The 19030-nt window shown below is 39.6% G+C and overlaps 1 protein-coding gene across 2 annotated transcripts in view; it reads right to left on the bottom strand.

The window, feature by feature from the left end:
* Window positions 1-19030, bottom strand: part of inpp5b (inositol polyphosphate-5-phosphatase B) — a 179039-nt gene that overhangs the window by 142786 nt on the left and 17223 nt on the right. The window contains exons 2-4 of one of the 2 annotated variants that reach the window (XM_060847209.1): window positions 14205-14297; window positions 9563-9660; window positions 1810-1833 (exon numbers count right to left, since the gene is read on the bottom strand). In XM_060847209.1, coding sequence (XP_060703192.1) covers window positions 1810-1833; window positions 9563-9660; window positions 14205-14297 — 215 coding nt within the window. The remainder of the gene's footprint in view (window positions 1-1809; window positions 1834-9562; window positions 9661-14204; window positions 14298-19030) is intronic. The other variant, XM_060847210.1, reaches the window with a different exon arrangement.

Genomic DNA, 19030 nt, shown 5'->3' with positions numbered 1-19030 from the left:
CAAGGGGTAAGCCCACTAATGCCTTCTCAAGGCAACTGGGGCGAACGACTGAAACACGGCTTTGTCAAATAAACCACATCCACAAAACAATAAAGAACAGTACTCACACAATATTGGATTTGTAGTAGTATGCAGTTATTCTTAGTTTTTTTAAAAAAGAAGCCCAGGTGTAAAACATGTTTTGGAAGACTGAATATCAAGTGTTTTTAAAAAGTTATAAAAATAATTGTCAAATACACATGCACAAGGGTAAAGGTTTAGTGATGGTAACTGTCCATAAGTTCAGTCAGGACTTGGCAGTGTTAGGAAGGACATGAAGAACTGGATTGAAGTCAAAGTGGCTAGTACTAGCTGCTGGACAGCACGTGCTTCCACATGCTTCACATTTCCAACTCGTTTTTACTTCTTTCATTAATGTGCTGCAATCTTCTGCTGTCCAGTATGTTCTAACTCACAATGGAAAAATTATTCAGCTTTTTCCTTGGTGTGAGCTGCTGAATGACTAAAATTCAATGCTCTTACACTAAAGGTTGCAAAAGTTCAGAACTTCATTGTCTGATATCTCATAAGTCAACATGGCAGTTATCGAAAGCTCCCGAGCACAGGGAAAGACATGTCAACTTTTCAAGTGCGTAAAAGCACTGCTGCTAAGTCCAATTTTCCCTGAAGTTGCCTCTGTCCTCTCTTTGACTCCAAAATATGTCAACATTCTACAAATTCTTGAACAGCCTGGGAAACATTTTGTCCTGTCCAACAAATCAAAACTTAGACCTGAGGCTCTTCCCCTCCCTGGAACTGTTTAAAGATACTCAGCAATTTGCCATCACAAAGGAAGTGGTGTAACTAGCTCGGATGTAAGTTCATTAGTAAGCATTTGTGGTCAAGTTAGTTTCTTGTAGGAAGTTGAATGAATGTGGCCAGTTTCACAGTAACACTGCCAAAGCTCTAGAAGTTAGCTGCTCACCACAAATGATAACTTCACAAACCCATGACCTTTAGCAAAGGCCTCTTCGTATGATTACTAGACTATTAATCCAGAGACCCAGATACTGTTCTGGTACCTGGGTTCAAATCCTACCATGCTAGATTGTAGAATTAAACAAAAAAATCTGCAATTAATATGATCATGAAACCATTGCTGACTGTCAAGAAAAACCCATCTGATCTCCTTCCTTTAGGAAACTGCCTTCCTGACCTGGTCTAGCCTACATGTGATTCCAGACCCACAGCAATGTAATTGACTCTTAACTGTCCTCTAGGCAATTAGGGATGGGAAGGAAATGCTGGCCAAGCTAGCGATGCCCACATCCCATGAATGAGTTTTTAAAAATACAACATTTTGCATTCAAGTCCTGGTCATGATCATTTCTGATCCACATTAGCTCCAACTCCCATAATGCCTTCAATTTAAAATCCTGAATCTCACTTTCAAAGCCCTTCATGCCCTGCCTTACCCCAACTGTACAGTCTCTTACAAAACACTATTTGCTGAACTCTGTATTCTTTTGACCTAATCTTGCAGACAATTCCCCACGATAGATGGCTGTACTTTCAGCCAGCCCCACACTTGAGAATTTCCTTTGTACATTCTTCACTTCCCTCTTCTCCATTAACATCTTGTCATCCATCTCCTTGACATTTCAAATGTCCTTCCGTACACCTCCTTCCTTTGATGCAGCTTTCTGTTTATTTTTAAATTATACCTCTGTGAAGGAGCTTAAAGCGTTTTCTTGTCTTAAAGGGACTGTACATATTAATTTATAAATTTTGATATATATGCATGACTTAATTAAAACAAAGAAGACTTACCTATGACATGTGATTCCTGAAACACTGAAAAGCAAATGGAAAAATAATCAGAACATTCACATTACACATAGCTAAATATGATTGGTATATTTATTCATTTAAATGCAACATGTATAAAGTTAAAGAGGACTGATAACAGGCATTGGATCAGAACATTTCCTGCATCTTACCTCAGTTGATGGATTATTTAGAACTAACAGCACAGGGTAGCTCATTCAATCCCAACTTGTCCATGTCAGTGCTTATGCTTCACAAAATCCTACTCCCACCTTCTACATTTCACCCTCATGTGCTTACCGAACTTCTTGTTAAATGCATCTGTACTGTTGCAACTACTCATGTGGCAAAAATAATGACCTCTTTTCTGAATTCCTCAATGGATTTATGAGTGACGACTTCATATTCAATCGCTCCTCATTTGCACCATCTCATAAATTACTAATCAGAAGCAGCTAGCACTGTAATGTCCCATGTCCTTTGGGAAGAGCCTGTATTTGGTTTTCGTGCATTGTCCACTTTAAGACCGATATGATTTATGGAACATTTTGAAAGTGGGTTAACTAGTTCTCCGTTGGTCACATCATTAGGCTCCAAGGAATGTCTATGTAACCTGAAGTTTCAACACAAATGAACAACTAAAGAAGCAAAGAGTAACGAAAACTTAATTGCAGTGAGATTGGGTTTCACACCATGATCCTGTTTGGCAGTTAAGAACATAGAATTCATGAAAATCTTCCTTGTGGTGAAGCATGCATTTGGCAATACCACAGAGACACGATGGGTGTCATACAGTTGAAAAATACAAGACGCTTAAGATAGAAAGGGCAAGGGATTGTGGATTGGACAATATCTGCTTCAATGTTGCCAGAGCCCACTAGTCCATTTAAAGGGTTTTCTGAAAGGAGTCTCTGGGGATTCTGTACCTTCATGAACCAAGTAAGGGAGGGCTGTGGATATGTGCCTTGTTAGTGATAACTTTTTTTTATTTCCTAATCAAAGATGTCATCACACACCTCTGGAGCAGACAGGACTTGAACCTGGGCCTCCTGGTCCAGTTCCCTCCTGGGAACTGATCCAGGGCCATCAAATGGAATACAGTTGCTAGTTAAGGAAACTCAAGAGCTGAAATGATATAATGGGAATTGAGAGATCCTGCAAAACAGAAGCTGAGTTGGAAAAACTGAGAGATTGCCTTGGTGCCACACGTGTGGAAGGACTTTGCGTATCTATTACTTAACATGAAATGTGTCTTTTTTATTTGAGCTAACATTTTCCTGTTTATGTTTGCATTACATTGTTTTCAAGTGGTTTGCTACAGTAAACGTTTTAAAAAGTAAAATCCTGTCCATCAGTTTTTTTCTGTTAGCTTTGTGGAGATTCCTTTCTTTCAAAATTTACTGGTCTCAACTTTAAAAGCACAGGTCTTCAAAAGGAAAGACATGTCTGACCAAGGTTTAAAAATGCTTAAGAAATAATTAGAATAAAATTGAAAGAAATGAATTGGAAATTTATGCCAAATGTAACAACATATTAGGTAAAGCAGAATGTGATCACAAGAATAAAGATAGTTGTTAGGTTGTAACACAAGGTTGGGAATGAAAAAGTGAATGATGTTCTAAAGGACTGCTTTTCCTTATTGTAAACATAGAACTATCTGGCTAGGTTGAGTAGAAAAGTGCAAAATGGAATTCAATCTGGAAACATGCATAGAAATGCAGTTGAGGAAAACAAACAATGCAAGAGAATACACAATAATAAATAGCATTCCAAACATATGAAGAAATAAAGGAGCCCAGGAGAGCACGTGCCAGATATTCACTATTGAGGTAATTTCCTAACTTAGCAGACCTTTTTGGTTAAAGAATTCCATTTTATCTAATGCTAACTGTGAGGACTGGTATGTGTGATTGAGTTGAGCCTGCCAAACCTAGAAGCAGTTCAATGTGGCCACAGAGACAGGTGATTGCCAAGGCAATCTAGTTCGAAGGAACACCTTGATCCTTCAGAAATACACTCCAATTGTTTTAGAATCTGTTAGGCCCTCTACCCTCACTTCTTATTCACCTCCCCATGCCAACTCATGCCTCACGACCCACTCACATGCCGCTTTCCAACCTCTCATTAGCCTCTTTTAGTCCATATCACCTCCATAGATACTCATTCACTGTCCACCATGAGCAAACCTCAAGAACCATGTGATGAGAAAAAGAAACTTCCAACAATGTAATGGAGACTTCAATCCTACACAAATTACACCCATTAAAGGCATCTATTCAAAGTTCTTGGATTTCCAATAGTTAATCGATTATTAGAAACAAACTTCTATTCAGATGACACAAACACAGCTAGTCCTTTAGCAGCCTCTTGAAAAAACTGTCAATCCAATGCATGTGAATACAGAACACTCCAATAAAATAACCATATTGCCTGAAACTCAGCCAAGCATTCATACTGACAGAATAATAGCCATTGGGGAAATGTCAACAAAGAAGTCAACTGAAACTGCAGGAACAATTTTTTTCATCTACACCTGATGGCCCAGCAATCAAAGCAGTCCAGTAAAGCATCATTTTTATTAAAACTCTCACTGACGGAGAGTTTTCATATTTATCGATCAATGGATTATATAGTTATACTGACCTTTCATACCTTTCAAGAGCATTTATATCTAAGCTATCAATTTGTAATTTCCATATTGCAGGTTAAAGCTCTTTAACAGTCCTAAAGGGGTTTGTTTGAACTTATCACAAAATTAAAATGGCCCTGGTGAATTCAGATTTCCATCCAAAGTGGGGCAGGGTCTGTTCTATTCTCTAGGCTAACAAAAACAGAAATAAGGCAGCAATTCCACATTTGTGACTCCTCTGACATTTTTAAAAGTCTGACCCTAGGTCTCCAGATCCTGAAAACAGAAAGATAGATTGTTAAGGAGGACAAAAGATATGTGAAATTCCTTCCCTTATTGACCATGATCTAGAGTATAGAGTATATGGGCAGGGTGTTTTTGCCAAGACAAGGTAGACCACAGACAGATCACTGCATGCAGATTTCATTAACACATTAAAGAAGAATATGATCACACCAAAGAGGGCACTGAAAACTTCCAGAAGGATATTGCCAGGAATATAGATTTGTTCACTGCGGCCAAATTGGACAGGCTGGATTTAGATTGGAACAATGGAGGCTCCAGCAGAAAAAAAATTAAGGTGGCCCTCGATGGAGTGTTTAGGAAACACGTATTTCTGTTATCAGAGAGATCAATAACCAGAGGGCAAAAATCTAAAGTTATAATTGACAGAAAGATCATAAGGGTGTTGAGGAGTAATATTTTTATGCAGATGAGTCAATGATCTGGAACTTACTGACTGAAAGAAGGAAAGAGGCGTAGAGGTGGCATAGCTAGGGTTACAATCCAAGGGACTGAATGTGTGTTAAGACTGGTAGCTTTCTTCTATTATAGCAAAGGAGATACAGTTAGTAAGTTTGCAGATGACACCAAAATTGAAGGGGTAGTGGACAGCGAAGAGGGATACCTCAGATTATAACAGGACCTTGACCAGATGGGCCATTGGGCTGAGAAGTGGCAGATGGAGTTTAATTCAGATAAATGCGAGGTGCAGCATTTTGGGAAAGCAAATCTTAGCAGGACTTATACACTTAATGGTAAGGTCCTAGGGAGTGTTGCTGAACAAAAAGATCTTGGAGTGCAGGTTCACAGCTCCTTGAAAGTGGAGTCACAGTTAAATAGGATAGTGAAGGCGGCATTTGGTATGCTTTCTTTTATTGGTCAGAGTATTGAGTACAGGAGTTGGGAGATCATGTTGCAGCTGTACAGGACATTGGTTAGGCCACTGTTGGAATACTGCATGCAATTCTGGTTGCCTTCCTATCGGAAAGATGTTGTGAAACTTGAAAGGGTTCAGAAAAGATTTACAAGGATGTTGCCAGGTTTGGAGGATTTGAGCTATAGGGGGAGGCTGAACAAGCTGGGGCTGTTTTCCCTGGAGCGTCGGAGGCCGAGGGGTGACCTTATAGAGGTTCACAAAATTATGAGGGGCATGGATAGGGTAAATAGGCAAAGTCTTTTCCCTGGGGTCGGGGAGTCCAGAACTAGAGGGCATAGGCTTAGGGGGAGGGGGGAAAGATATAAAAGAGACAAAGAGGGGCAACTTTTTCACACACAGAGGGTGGTACGTGGATGGATTGAGCTGCTAGAGGATGTGGTGGAGGCTGGTACAATTGCAACATTTAAGAGGCATTTGGATGGGTATATGAATAGGAAGGGTTTGGAGGAATATGGGCCAGGTGTTGGCAGGTGGGACTAGATTGGGTTGGGATGTCTGGTCGGCATGGACGAGTTGGACCGAAGGGTCTGCTTCCATGCTGTACATCTCTATGACTCTATGACAGACACAATAGGTGAATGACCTCTTTCTGTGCCTTAAATCTTTCTACATATTTACTAAGGGCATTATGGGCAAGTATTTTGATTGCCATGATGTAACTATTGGTGTTCTGCAAAAATCAGTATAAGGGCCTGAACTATCCATCCATTTACTAATGTCTTAGATAGTGGAAAAGAAGGTTACACCCCTAAGTATTCTGATGACAATGACAGACAGCACTATAAGTGTGTGACTGGAAAAATAACAATCATGATTGGTTAGGAGCTGGTTAGCTCAGTTGGTCAGATGGCTAGCCTGTACTTGAAAATAATACCAATAATGTGGGTTTGAATGTTCTTCTAGCTGCGACAGACTTGGTACCTGCCACCCGAGGGCAGAAAAGAATGATAAACCATCACTAACAAAAACCACTGAGCAAAATGCTCAAGATGAGTAGACATTGAGCCAAGGAACAGCCTTCAGGCAAAGCTTGACCAATGCCGGCAAATGTATGATCATCCACTTTAGACCATAAAAAGATTATGACAGAATACTTTCTAAATAGTAAAAGATTGACAACAGAGGAATCCAAAAAGACATGAGAATCTAGAATTACTGATCATTCAAATGTCTGAATAGGTTCAGAAGATAATTAAAATATCTAATGGCATTTTAGCTTTTAAATCAAAGGAGTAAAAGTTATACTTCCCAAGTACCACACTGAAAGCACTGTTAGCAGTACTAGGAGGCTCAAGGTTATATTGCCCTTGAAATTGGTGTAATATAGATTTTTCAGAATGATAACTGGACTCCGAATATCAAAAAATGAAAACTGATTGCACAAAGTAATTTCGTATACCTTGGAATTGAATAGGTTGGTGATTTTCTCCAGGTTTTCAATATATTAATGGAGAATACACAAAAGCTATTCCTGCTGGTCTAGAACGAAACACCCAGTCTCAAAATTAGAGCAAATATTTCAACAGCAAGACAAGAAAACATTTCTACTTATAAAGAATGATACAAGTTGCTCTCCTGGAAATGGTAGTTGATGCTAGGTCAAATATTAATTTTAAAACTGAGAATTTCATGAAGCTAAGATATGAACAGGTATGAGGTAAACTTTGCTACTTGGGCCTAAGTAACAAATCAGCCATAATCCCAGAGAACATGCTAATGAGAGTGATTATGGCATATTGCACAAGCATGATCACTGTGTCATTCTGATTTAACTGGATGCAGTATCACTAATTATACAGTGATGACACCAACCTATCTTTTATTTCTCTTTAACGGCATTGCTGACAGAACAACCTCATCAGGGGCTTAAGTTAACAATGTTTTTGCCTTAAACCTATGCTTTAATCACATAACTAATAACAGAACAGTAAAAGTAACTGAGATAGAAAGCAAAGATGCCATACAAAAACAATAAAAACATCATCACTACTTTAAATACAAAATCCTCATTGGAAATATCACTCGTCATCACATACATCCCTTTTTTACTCAAAGTACTGCTTCTTCAAGGTGTGGAGACGTCTATTGTTGCAAGATGACTTTGGATTCTGATTGCAGACCTGTGTGTCTTTCAATAAGAATTGCCTGATTTTGTTGGGACTGTGAGTTCTATATCACTTGCCATTTGTCCTTGGCTCTCTGTATCTGTTGCTGATCAAAGAAAACATACCACTATTTTCTTTCAGTCCCCAGGTAATATTTTCTGAGCACTTCTCTCCCAGTCTGATAGACAAAGCAAATTTTCTAAGTTTTCTCTCTAAGGTATCCTTGAACCAGAACCTCAGTACACCTCAGCTGCAGTGTCTGAGTTTAAGTTGTGAACAGGAGATCACTTTTGAGATTTTATCATCGTTCGTATGTACGACATGTCCAATCATTTGAATTGGGGTCGGATGAGGACTGCTTCAATTCCAGACATTTCTGCTCTTTAAAATACTTAAGTGTTGAACACCTTGTCCTCTCTTTTGATGCCCATGAAATTCCAAATGCCTCTCATGGGGAAATTATCCATCTGTCTAATATGTCTGGAATAAATTGTCCATGTTTCTCAGACATATAGCATGATAATTATCATCACAGTTTTGTGCTCAGCAAGGTTTGTTCAAAGTTTTATACCTTATTTCATATACATTCTCTTGTGTAAAATTGGTAATGTTGAGATTGCTGTCAAATCTAATTAGCATTTTATTCATTCAGGTATTTCTGGAGCTTCTAGATGAAGTTATCTACAGCCTTCAGGGTTATGTCATTGATAATTGTTGTATGTTGGGTTTGGTCAGAATTTGGTGACAATTGGTGTAGTACCTTTGCCTTCCTTAAGCTGATGGTTAGCCCATCGCGAACAACACAGAAAACATGGCAGCAAGGAATAGACTGAAAAGCATAAGTGTCACGACATACCTCTGCACCATACAATTTGTTCTGAGAAAAGGGTCAGTCCACTCACCACAGTCAGTGACACTGGCCATCATTTCATCATGTTTGCTGCATCCAATTTATAGCTCAACCAGACCTTCCGAATTTGACCAAGACTTTCCACAAGGACTCTCTAATTACCAGGTCAAAGGCCTTCATCAGGCCAAAAAAGGTACCACTGCCTGCTGCTCTCAAAATTTCTGTTCTATTTCCCAAAATGTTGCAAGTGTTTTCCCCTTTACTTGAAATCATTTTGATTTTCTGCCATTACATATGTGTCCTTTGGCTTTAGAAACTTTGCTCAAATCTCATAAGTAGCAAGATTCCTTCCTGGTTGCCACACAGAGATTTTTGTCGTTTGTCTCTTTTCAAGTAAACAATTGTGAACTCAGAAGGGATGGCTTGATAATCCCACTTTTTGTGATTCAAATGTCTGATGGATCCGGGTGCCGGAATTTGTATATGTCTCCGGGGCTCCTATCTGATCCTGGAGCTTTACTTGAGGGTCGGGATCTGATACTTTTTCAACCTCCATAAGCAGGGACTTTTTTTCTCCCAGATTTCATTTGGAAAGTATGCATATTACTAAAATCGAGATTATCATATTCTCGTGAAGAATAAAGTGCACAAGAGGCTGTTAATTTAAACAGAACATTTGCCAGTGCTGAAGTTAATTATTTTATATAAGCCTTATTCATGTTTCAAACTATTTCAACATTGGGTGCATTGAAACCAAGTGTCAAACAGTTGAACTGCAGACAGTGTGACCAAGTATAATTTCCTAAGAAATGAATTCCAAGCACTGACTTGCCCACTTGAGCAAAGCTTCTAGGAGGAGTGAAATACTCATCCTCAAGAGTGTCAAAATGTTGGGTCACTTACACACATTATCCAGTATTGTATTGAGAATCACAAAAGCTGCAAGTCAATACCTTCTTCAATGATTAAATCTTCTGACACAGGCACTATTTCTTGCAATGAAACGTCTTCTGGGATAATTGCCATTCTTCTATGAGTGTACATGAAAATCCTAAAGGGAATAACATGACACAGTTTGTTTCAATAAAGACCGAAACAGTAAAGGGACAAAACGGTTTTAAAATTCATTACCAGGATGTGGGCATCACTTATAAGTTTGCCATTTAGGATCCATCCTAAGCTACTTGACTTAGGGTCATAGAGGAGAAAGTGAGGACTGCAGATGCTGGAGATCAGAGTTGAAAAGTGTGGCACTGGAAAAGCACAGCCGGTCAGGCAGCATATGAGCAGCATGTCACATTCCTACTTAAGGGCTTATGCCTGAAATGTTAGTTCTCTTGCTGCTCAAATGCTGCCTGACCTGCTGTGCTTTTCCAATATAATACGTTTTGATTTATTCAAAGAGTCATACAGCAGGGAAACAGACCTTCCCATACAACTCATCCATGTCAACCAATTTTCCCAAACTAAACTAGTCATACTGCACATCCATCTACCATTTTATCCAACAGTTCATTTCAAATACAAACCACCCTCTGTGTAAAAACGTTGTCCCTCAGGTCCATTTCAAATATTTCTCTTAAAATTTATACCTTTATTTTGATCTCTTTGCTCTTCACCTTATCTGAGTCCCTCATGATTTTATAAACATATATAAGGTCACCCCTCAGCCTCCTATGCTCCGGTGAAAAAACTTCACCATATAACTCACCCTCCAGTTCCATCAACATCCAGGTAAATCTTTTCTGAACTCTCTCCAATTTAATAACATACTTCTTATAGCAGGGCAACCAGAACTGTCCACAGTACTCCAAAACTGGCCTCACCAACGTCCTGTACAACCTCGACATGATGTCCTAACTCCTATATACAATGCATTGAGCAATGTAGGCAAGCATGCTAAACACTTTCTTAACCACCCTGTCTACCTGCCATGCTAATTTCAAAGAACTACATACCTGAACCCCTATGTCTCTCTATTTGACAACACTATCCAGGGCCCTACCATCAACTATATAAGTCCTGCTCTTCTTCATTTCACCAAAATGCAATACTTAGCATTTATTGAAATTAAACTCCGTCTGCCACTACTCAGCCTACTGGCCCAATTAATCAAAATTGATCAGTAGTTTGAGACAACAGAGGGGCTTGCTAAGCCTTTTTTGAAGGAAGCTAAGAGTCAACAACATTGATGTGCAACTGGATCATGCTTAAGCTGGCTGGGGTGAGGCCAGGTAGGATTTCTTGCACAAAGGACATTACTTGAGTTTTAATGACAATTGGCAGCTTTTTGGTCACTTTTATTCAGTTCAGCTTTTTAAAAAAGTTTCAGATTTTTTATTATAAATTGAAATCAAAACCTTAAACTGCCACAATGAAATGTAGACCTGCGTAATTTAAATAATCTGCTCCGACGATAAGTTGTTTAAACTTCTGGAATACTCATCTATAGTATAAACACCAGCCTAACTAGAATAATGCTACCTGAGATCAATCTTCGCTCAAATAATCGAAAAGCAGTCACACCTCCCTGCAATAAAATGTCAGTTTGCAGGTGATGGAAACAGCTTTCAAGTAAAACGTATAATCAAAACATATTGCAATCCCATTGCAGATGGAGACTTTTAGTATTAAGGAAACGATCAAATGTTTGGGACAGTATCTTCAAATCACCTCTTCTGTTAGAAGTCCAGGTATGTTTAAAAAGAAAACAACTATTTAAAATGTATTTATTTTGTAAAAGCTTACTTTTTGTTGGTAATCTTTTTGTCAGGATCTTGCATTTGGTAAAGCTATCCCTAAGTGAATAGACCTTGCAACCTTCATTTTTACACCTTTTGCTGTATTGTATTAAGGAGCACTTTAGAACAGGGCTTGGCTGAATTATTACATTTGACTTTATTCTAAGCATCAGCATGAAATAATATGAGAGTTGATATTTGTATTACTTACAATATTGGAACAAGAAATTCAATATTAACCATGGCCCAGATATTATGAAAGTTTTGATAGCTATCTGTTACACTTTGCGTCACCACCCCTCTGAATCTCACCTCAAACACAGCATTCAGCACAGCCAAAGATGAACATGGAAATCCTGAAGTTGCTATCTCTCATTCAGTGCTCTGTTCCAAGTTGCAGTGTGGATCCCTAACCTCAGCCAGTCTTCGATGTGTAAAATCGAGCAAAAACCATTTTTTTCCTGCTCTCAAATTACTGTGAAAAACCCCATAAAATTTTAAATGTTTTTCAGTGGCTTCAATAATGAGGTTTCTAACTGAAATCTGAGCAATGACTGCTTCTGAGTAACCAATCTGGTTCCAAAAATACATAATATTTTACATTATATACTGATAAAAATCTCCATTAAAATTGTCATAATTTGAAATAATTAAAGCAAGTTTTCTTCATATGAGCTTCTTTCTTCAACTTATTTATGCCTACTGCTGTCTAAATTTTATAACAGGTGCCTCGAATATGAATGCATTTTCATTTCCTAACCTCCTGTGAGTGTTGCTTGAACAAGGTGATGGAATTACTACAGTTTCATACTGAACTCCCCATGAAACAATTACTTTAATTACATATTGAGAAAGTTCATATTCTCACTACAGAAATCATGAGATTGAGGTCAGCAGCAAGTACCGTTTCGCTTTGTCATTGACCATAACATCAAGACCACTGTCTTTAAGGGTAAAGAATTACATTACTAACATTGACAAGATTTGAAGAATATAATTCATCCCAGTTTGCAGACCATGATTGTACTACCTCAGTTAATTCAAAGAATAAATGAGATCCCAGAATTGACAGCTACTTAATCTGTTAGATGTCAATTCGGGAACACACAGGCAAAGCTGGCGTTTTCCTCAGTGAAGTTTGAGGAAGACTTGACACGCGAGCTCAAAATCTGGACAGAGTAAATGGAGAAAAACAGCTTCCAATGACAGAAGGGCACCATTTAAAGGGATTGGCAAAGGAACCCAAAGAAACAGGAGGAAAGCATTTTTTCTGCAGCAAGTCATTTGGATCCAGATGCACTGCCAGAGTGTTTGGTGGAAGCAGATTCAACCATGATTATCAGAAGAGAAGTAGGTAATTAACTGAAGATAATACATTATTATGAAAAAAGGGGGGCAGTGGTATCAGCAGAATTGTTCTCAGGATGCCTACAAAGGATTGGATGGGCTGACTGGCTATAGCATAGAAAGAAGCGATTTGAGAAATCTGTGTGCAGGATATTAAAGTGAAACCTTTTCCCAATGTTGAAAAAGCATGTATAGCATGATTATGGGAAATGTTAGAGGACTGTTTCCATCTCCATATGTTAATCTCAAATCTTAAAATTTTAAAAATCCTTTAGCAGGATGTGTCGCTGCTACTTTAAGTTAGTATTTATGACCCATCCCTAATTGCACTTTCAAAGTTGCTGTTGAGCACTGCTGTTCATGAGGGGTAGGTCCATCCACAATGTTGGAAGGCAATTCCAGGTTTTTGATCCAGTGATGGTGAAGGAACAGTGATATAGTTCCAGGTCAGGATCATGCAGGAGATGAACTTGCAGGTGATGGTATTCCCATCCATCTGAGCCCTTGTGGTGGTAAGGATTGTGGTGTGGAAGGTGTTGTCAAAGAGCCCTGGCGAGTTGTTCAGTGCGTCTTGTAGGTGGTACACAATGTTACCAAGATATGATGGTGGTTCAAGGAGTGAATGCTGAAGGCAGTGGATTAGTTATTATTCATGCGGGCTGCTTCGTCCTGAATCAAATGCCTTCACTGTAGTTGGAGCTGCACTCATCTGGGCAAATGAATATTCATTATATTCATAACTTGTGTCTTGTGGGCAGGCTTTGGGGAGTTGGGAGAACTCCTAACACCTGAACTGCTCTTGTAGCCACAGTATTGACATGGCTGGGCCAGTTCAGTTTCTGGACAATGGTAATCCCCAGGAGGTTGATCAGGGGGATTCATCAATGGTCATGTCATTAAATGCCAAGGCAAAGTGGCTAAATATTTTATTGAAGATGGTCATTACCTGGCATTCATGAGAGGGCATGTTACTTGCCACTTACCAGCTCAAGACGGGGTGTTGTCCATGCATTTTTGCATAAGGGCATGGACTGCTTTAGTTGAATTAATCACTTATGACTTGATGCCAGGCAGTTTAGCTATAATATGCCATTTATCATTAACATTGAAATATTCCACTGAGGAATCAATAAGATTTTTGAAACAAACAGTCACCTCTAAAGCCACAACTACTACTATTTAGAAGGACAAGGGTAGCCAATACATCGGAACACCACTGTCTGCAAATTCTTCTCCAAACCACTCAACATCCTGACTTTGAAATATATCACCATTCCTTCAGTTACATTGGGTCAAATTTCTCAAACTTCCTCCTGACTGACATTGTGGGTCTACCTACACCAAATGGATTGCAATAGTACAAGACAACTCACCATCATCTGGCAATAAATGTTAGCCCAGCCAGCATCGCTGTGTAAATTTAAAAGTATTTTTAATTCTTAACATTGGTGTTACTTAACATCAAGACTGACAACAAAACTTTAAATGTTTAAAAACAGAAACTTACGCATACTCGCCACTGCACTCCACAAGTCCGATAATACGGCTTTCAATCGATTCTCCATGTTGCATTATCCCTTGTACCGCATACAAAAAAACGCTAAGGAACAAACAGAACTGCTGAAAGTCCAGTGAGTGGTATGCTTGCCAAATTAACAAAGTCCTGGCAACAGTGCACTTTAAACAGCTGATAATCTGCATATTCTTGATCCTCCCATTCCAGTGCAACCTTTCCCAATATTGATGTTAGATGGAAGAAACAGAATAAGGCAAGATATATCCATAAAATCTGGTATGACAAATTTGGGTTTATTGATACAGGCAGACTAACTCACTTGAAGTTAGAATTAAATAAGAATTCAAAAGCAAGTACCTGCTGTCATTTACTTGACTGCCATTTAAACATGCCAGGGAGGGACAGAAAAAGCACATCCTGAGGTGATGCTAAAAACAAATATCACACATTGCATATGCTGCTGTACTGCACACAAATAGAAGGCTGCCTCTATTTACAGACAACACTAATATGTTTGGGTAATAGCTAGTGAGTGTTCTGTCAGAACATAGGAGCTTGGGTCTCAACAATTTAAAAGTATATATTAATGACTTGAGGAGTTGAGGATAACATAGTCATGTGTGCTAACCGTACAAACCTAAGTGGTAAAACAAATGATGAGGTAGTCTAAAGAGCCTGTACAGTCAAGTCGGCTGTGTGCACAACAACATGGCAGATGGCATATGATGTGGCAAGTTAATCATGGTGAGAAGGGTAAAAAGCAGAATATTTTTTGATTAATGAGGAATTGGAAAATGTTTCCATTCAGGGAGCACCAGAGAGTCCCAGCACATAATTCACAGAAGGCAGGCATTTAGGAAATGTACATCTTTCTTAAATATTGAGGATTTCAGTCTTTATCACCCTTGAAGAGTGTGAATTCTATATTCCCACCACCTTCCTAGTGAAAAAGCTTTTTCTCATATCTTTTCTAAACCTTTTCTGCAAAACCTTAAATCTATGTCCCCTAGACATTGTTTTTGTTGGTGGAGGGATCATACATTTGTTTTTAACCTCTCTATGCCTCATAATTTTATACATCTCAAATACACAGACACATACACACACATTCTCTCTCTCTCCAAGCAAAAAGATCACAGCTTATCCAATCTCTCTTCACAACTTAATTTCTCCATCCCAGACAACATCCTTGTAAATCTCCTCTGCACCTTCTCCACTATTTTCACTACCATCCTGTAATTTGGATTCCAGAACCATGCACAATACTCCAGATGTGGCCTAACCAACCTTCTACACAGTTCTAGCATTACCTCCCTGCTCATAAACTCTATGCCACAGCTAATAAAGGCAGGTATTCATAAGAGGCACAGTTAGTAAGTTTGCAGATGATACCAAAATTGGAGGTGTAGTGGACAACGAAGAGGGATACCTCAGATTACAACAGGGTCTGGACCAGATGGGCCAATGGGCTGAGAAGTGGCAGATGGAGTTTAATTCAGATAAGTGTGAGGTGCTGCATTTTGGGAAAGCAAATCTTAGCATGACTTATACATTTAAGGGTCAGGTCCTAGAGAGTGTTACTGAACAAAGAGACCTTGGAGTGCAGGTTCACAGCTCCTTGAAAGTGGAGTCACAAGTAGATAGGATAGTGAAGAAGGCGTTTGGTATGCTTTCCTTTATTGGTCAGAGTACTGAGAACAGGAGTTGTGGCTGTTGGAATACTGCACACAATTCTGGTCGCCTTCCTATCGGAAAGATGTTGTGAAACTTGAAAGGGTTCAGAAAAGATTTACAAGGATGTTGCCAGGGTTGGAGGATCTGAGCTACAGGGAGAGGCTGAACAGGCTGGGGCTGTTTTCCCTAGAGCGTCGGAGGCTGAGGGGTGACCTTATAGAGGTTTACAAAATTATGAGGGGTATGGATAAGGTAAATAGGCAAAGTCTTTTCCCTGGGGTCGGAGAGTCCAGAACTAGAGGGCATAGGTTTAGGGTGAGAGGGGAAAGATATAAAAGAGACCTAAGGGGCAACTTTTTCATGCAGTGGGTGGTACATGTATGGAATGAGCTGCCAGAGGATGTGGTGGAGGCTGGTACAATTGCAACATTTAAAAGGCATTTGGATGGGTATATGAATAGGAAGGGTTTCGAGGGATATGGGCCGGTGCTGGCAGGTGGGACTGGATTGGGTTGGGATATCTGGTAGCCATGGACGGGTTGGACCGCACCCGTGATTCCATGCTGTACATCTCTATGACTCTAAGTACTTTGTCCACCTAGCCTGCCACTTTAAGAGATTGATTGTCATGCAGACCAAAGTCCAAACCAAAACCAACCCTTGGGGAACTCCAGCACACATCTTCCACCAGCCCAAAAAATATCCATTAACTCTTTGTTTCCTATCCCTTGGCCTTTTTCTTATCTATGTGGCTACTGATCCACTTACTCCATGAGCTATAACTTTCCTCATAAATCTGTTGCATGGCATTATATCTAACGCCTTTTAGAAGTCCATGTACATCACATCAACAACAACCCTCATCAACTCTCTCTGTTATCTCTTCAAAAAGCATCATCAAATTAGTTAAACACAATATTCCCTTAAGATATCCATGCTGGCTCTTCTGAATGAAAATACATTTTCCACTTATTTTCTATCCCAAATAATTGTTTCAGGAAATGACCCCACCACTGAAGTTAAACTGACTGATTGATAATTCGGACAAGGGTGCAACATGTGCAATTCACTAGTCATCTGGCACCACCCCGAAGCCAGAGAGAATTGAAAGATACTTACCAGTGCTCTACAATTTCCACTCTCACTTCCTTAGATATCCTTGGATTCATTTCAATGGTGCTTTATCAATTTTAAGCATCAACAGGCTAACCAACTCCTTCTGTTTATCAGTTTTAAACCCCTCCATCACCAAGGTTTTGACTTCTTTTGCAAAGGTAGATGCAGAGTATTCTTTTAACACCTTAGCCAACACGAAAATCCAACTTATGATCCTTCACCCTCCTTTTACCATCCATTTTCTATTTTTGTGCCTACAGTCTTTAAGACTTCCCTTTACTTTGGCTGTTAGTTTTTTCCCCATCATCCTTTATTGTTATTCTTATTGGCTGTATTATGTCCCTTTTGAACCTTTTGCATTCAAATGTATTTTTGACCTGACACTTGTTTTGATTTCACTTGTTCTTTTTCATCTTAAACGCCAACTCATTTATTATTCAGAGAGCTCTGGGTCTGTTTGCCTGCAGGGCATTACAAGGCTTCACCTGAAAGTCTACGTGAAGTTTTCTTACCTAAGGAAGCCTATTACCCTAAAGGCAGTATGATCACGGTTGACTGGACCAGTTCTAAGGATGAATGGATTTTCCATTGAAAAATGTTAAGTGAACTAGGTTTACATTAGATGGACTTCAGAGAGTTGACCTAATTGCAGCACATAAAACTCAAAGATTTCACAGGATGGATATTTAAAAATGCTTTGACTGGGTCAGGAATCTGGAACACAGGGTTACGGACTCAGAATGTAGAATTGACCATCTCGGACCGAGGAGAAATTTCTTCACCAAAAGAGTTCTTGCAAATTCTCTAGGCCAGAGATATGGATGCTCAGTAATTGGATGGTAAATTAAACAAGATAAAGGTAATCAGATTTGGGGCTAATAAGAACATCATGGAATATTGCAATAGTGTGGGAAGATGGAGTGGAGGTATATCAGCTGTGATCTTGTTAAATGGTGAAACAGGCTCAATGAGCTAAATTGTCTATGCAAAGATTGCATCTATTTGTGTCCTGAATCCTAGCTAGAACAATAAACAATGGAGTGAGTTTCTTGAGAGACTAAATCAACGAGGAAATAGAAGTTGGAAAATTGCATAAGGAACATCTAAAAGCAAGGTACGCTTTATAATTTATTCAAAGTTTGTGAGATTTGTAGCTCAGGTGCTTGTTGTTGTGGTTCTGTTCACCGAGCTGGGAATTTGTGTTGCAGACGTTTCATCCCCTGTCTAGGTGACATCCTCAGTGCTTGGGAGCCTCCTGTGAAGCGCTTCTGTGCTGTTTCCTCCGGCATTTATAGTGGTTTGTCTCTGCCGCTTCCGGTTGTCAGTTCCAGCTGTCCGCTGCAGTGGCCAGCATGTTGGGTCCAGGTCGATGTGTTTGTTGATAGAATCTGTGGATGAGTGCCAAGCCTCTAGGAATTCCCTGGCTGTTCTCTGTTTGGCTTGTCCTATAATAGTAGTGTTGTCCCAGTTGAACTCATGTTGCTTGTCATCAGAGTGTGTGGCTACTAAAGATAGCTGGTCATGTCGTTTCGTGGCTAATTGGTGTCCATGGATACGGATCATTAGTTGTCTTCCTGTTTGTCCTATGTAGTGTTTTGTGCAGTCCTTGCATGGGATCTTGTACACTATGTTGGTTTTGCTCATGCTGGGTATCAGATCCTTTGTCCTGGTGCGTTGTCTGAGAGTGGCTGTTGGTTTGTGTGCTGTTATGAGTCCTAGTGGTCATAGTAGTCTGGCTGTCAGTTCAGAAATGTTCTTGATGTGTGGTAACGTGGCTATCCTTTGGGTTGTGGCATGTCCTCATTCCGTTGTCTTTCCCTTAGGCATCTGTTGATGAAATTGCGGGGGTATCCGTTTTTGGCGAATACATTGTAGAGGTGCTCTTCTTCCTCTTTTTGCAGTTCAGTTGTGCTGCAGTGTGTTGTGGCCCTTTGTGGCGGGTTCAATTCCAGCCTCAGGCGACTGACTGTGTGGACTTTGCACGTTCTCCCCGTGTCTGCGTGGGTTTCCTCCAGGTGCTCCAGTTT

This window comes from Hemiscyllium ocellatum, chromosome 30, assembly GCF_020745735.1.
Source record: "Hemiscyllium ocellatum isolate sHemOce1 chromosome 30, sHemOce1.pat.X.cur, whole genome shotgun sequence".
Classification (NCBI taxonomy): domain Eukaryota; kingdom Metazoa; phylum Chordata; class Chondrichthyes; order Orectolobiformes; family Hemiscylliidae; genus Hemiscyllium; species Hemiscyllium ocellatum.
The sequence above is the reverse complement of the archived record's forward strand: the minus strand, read 5'-3'. Positions and strand labels throughout refer to the sequence as shown.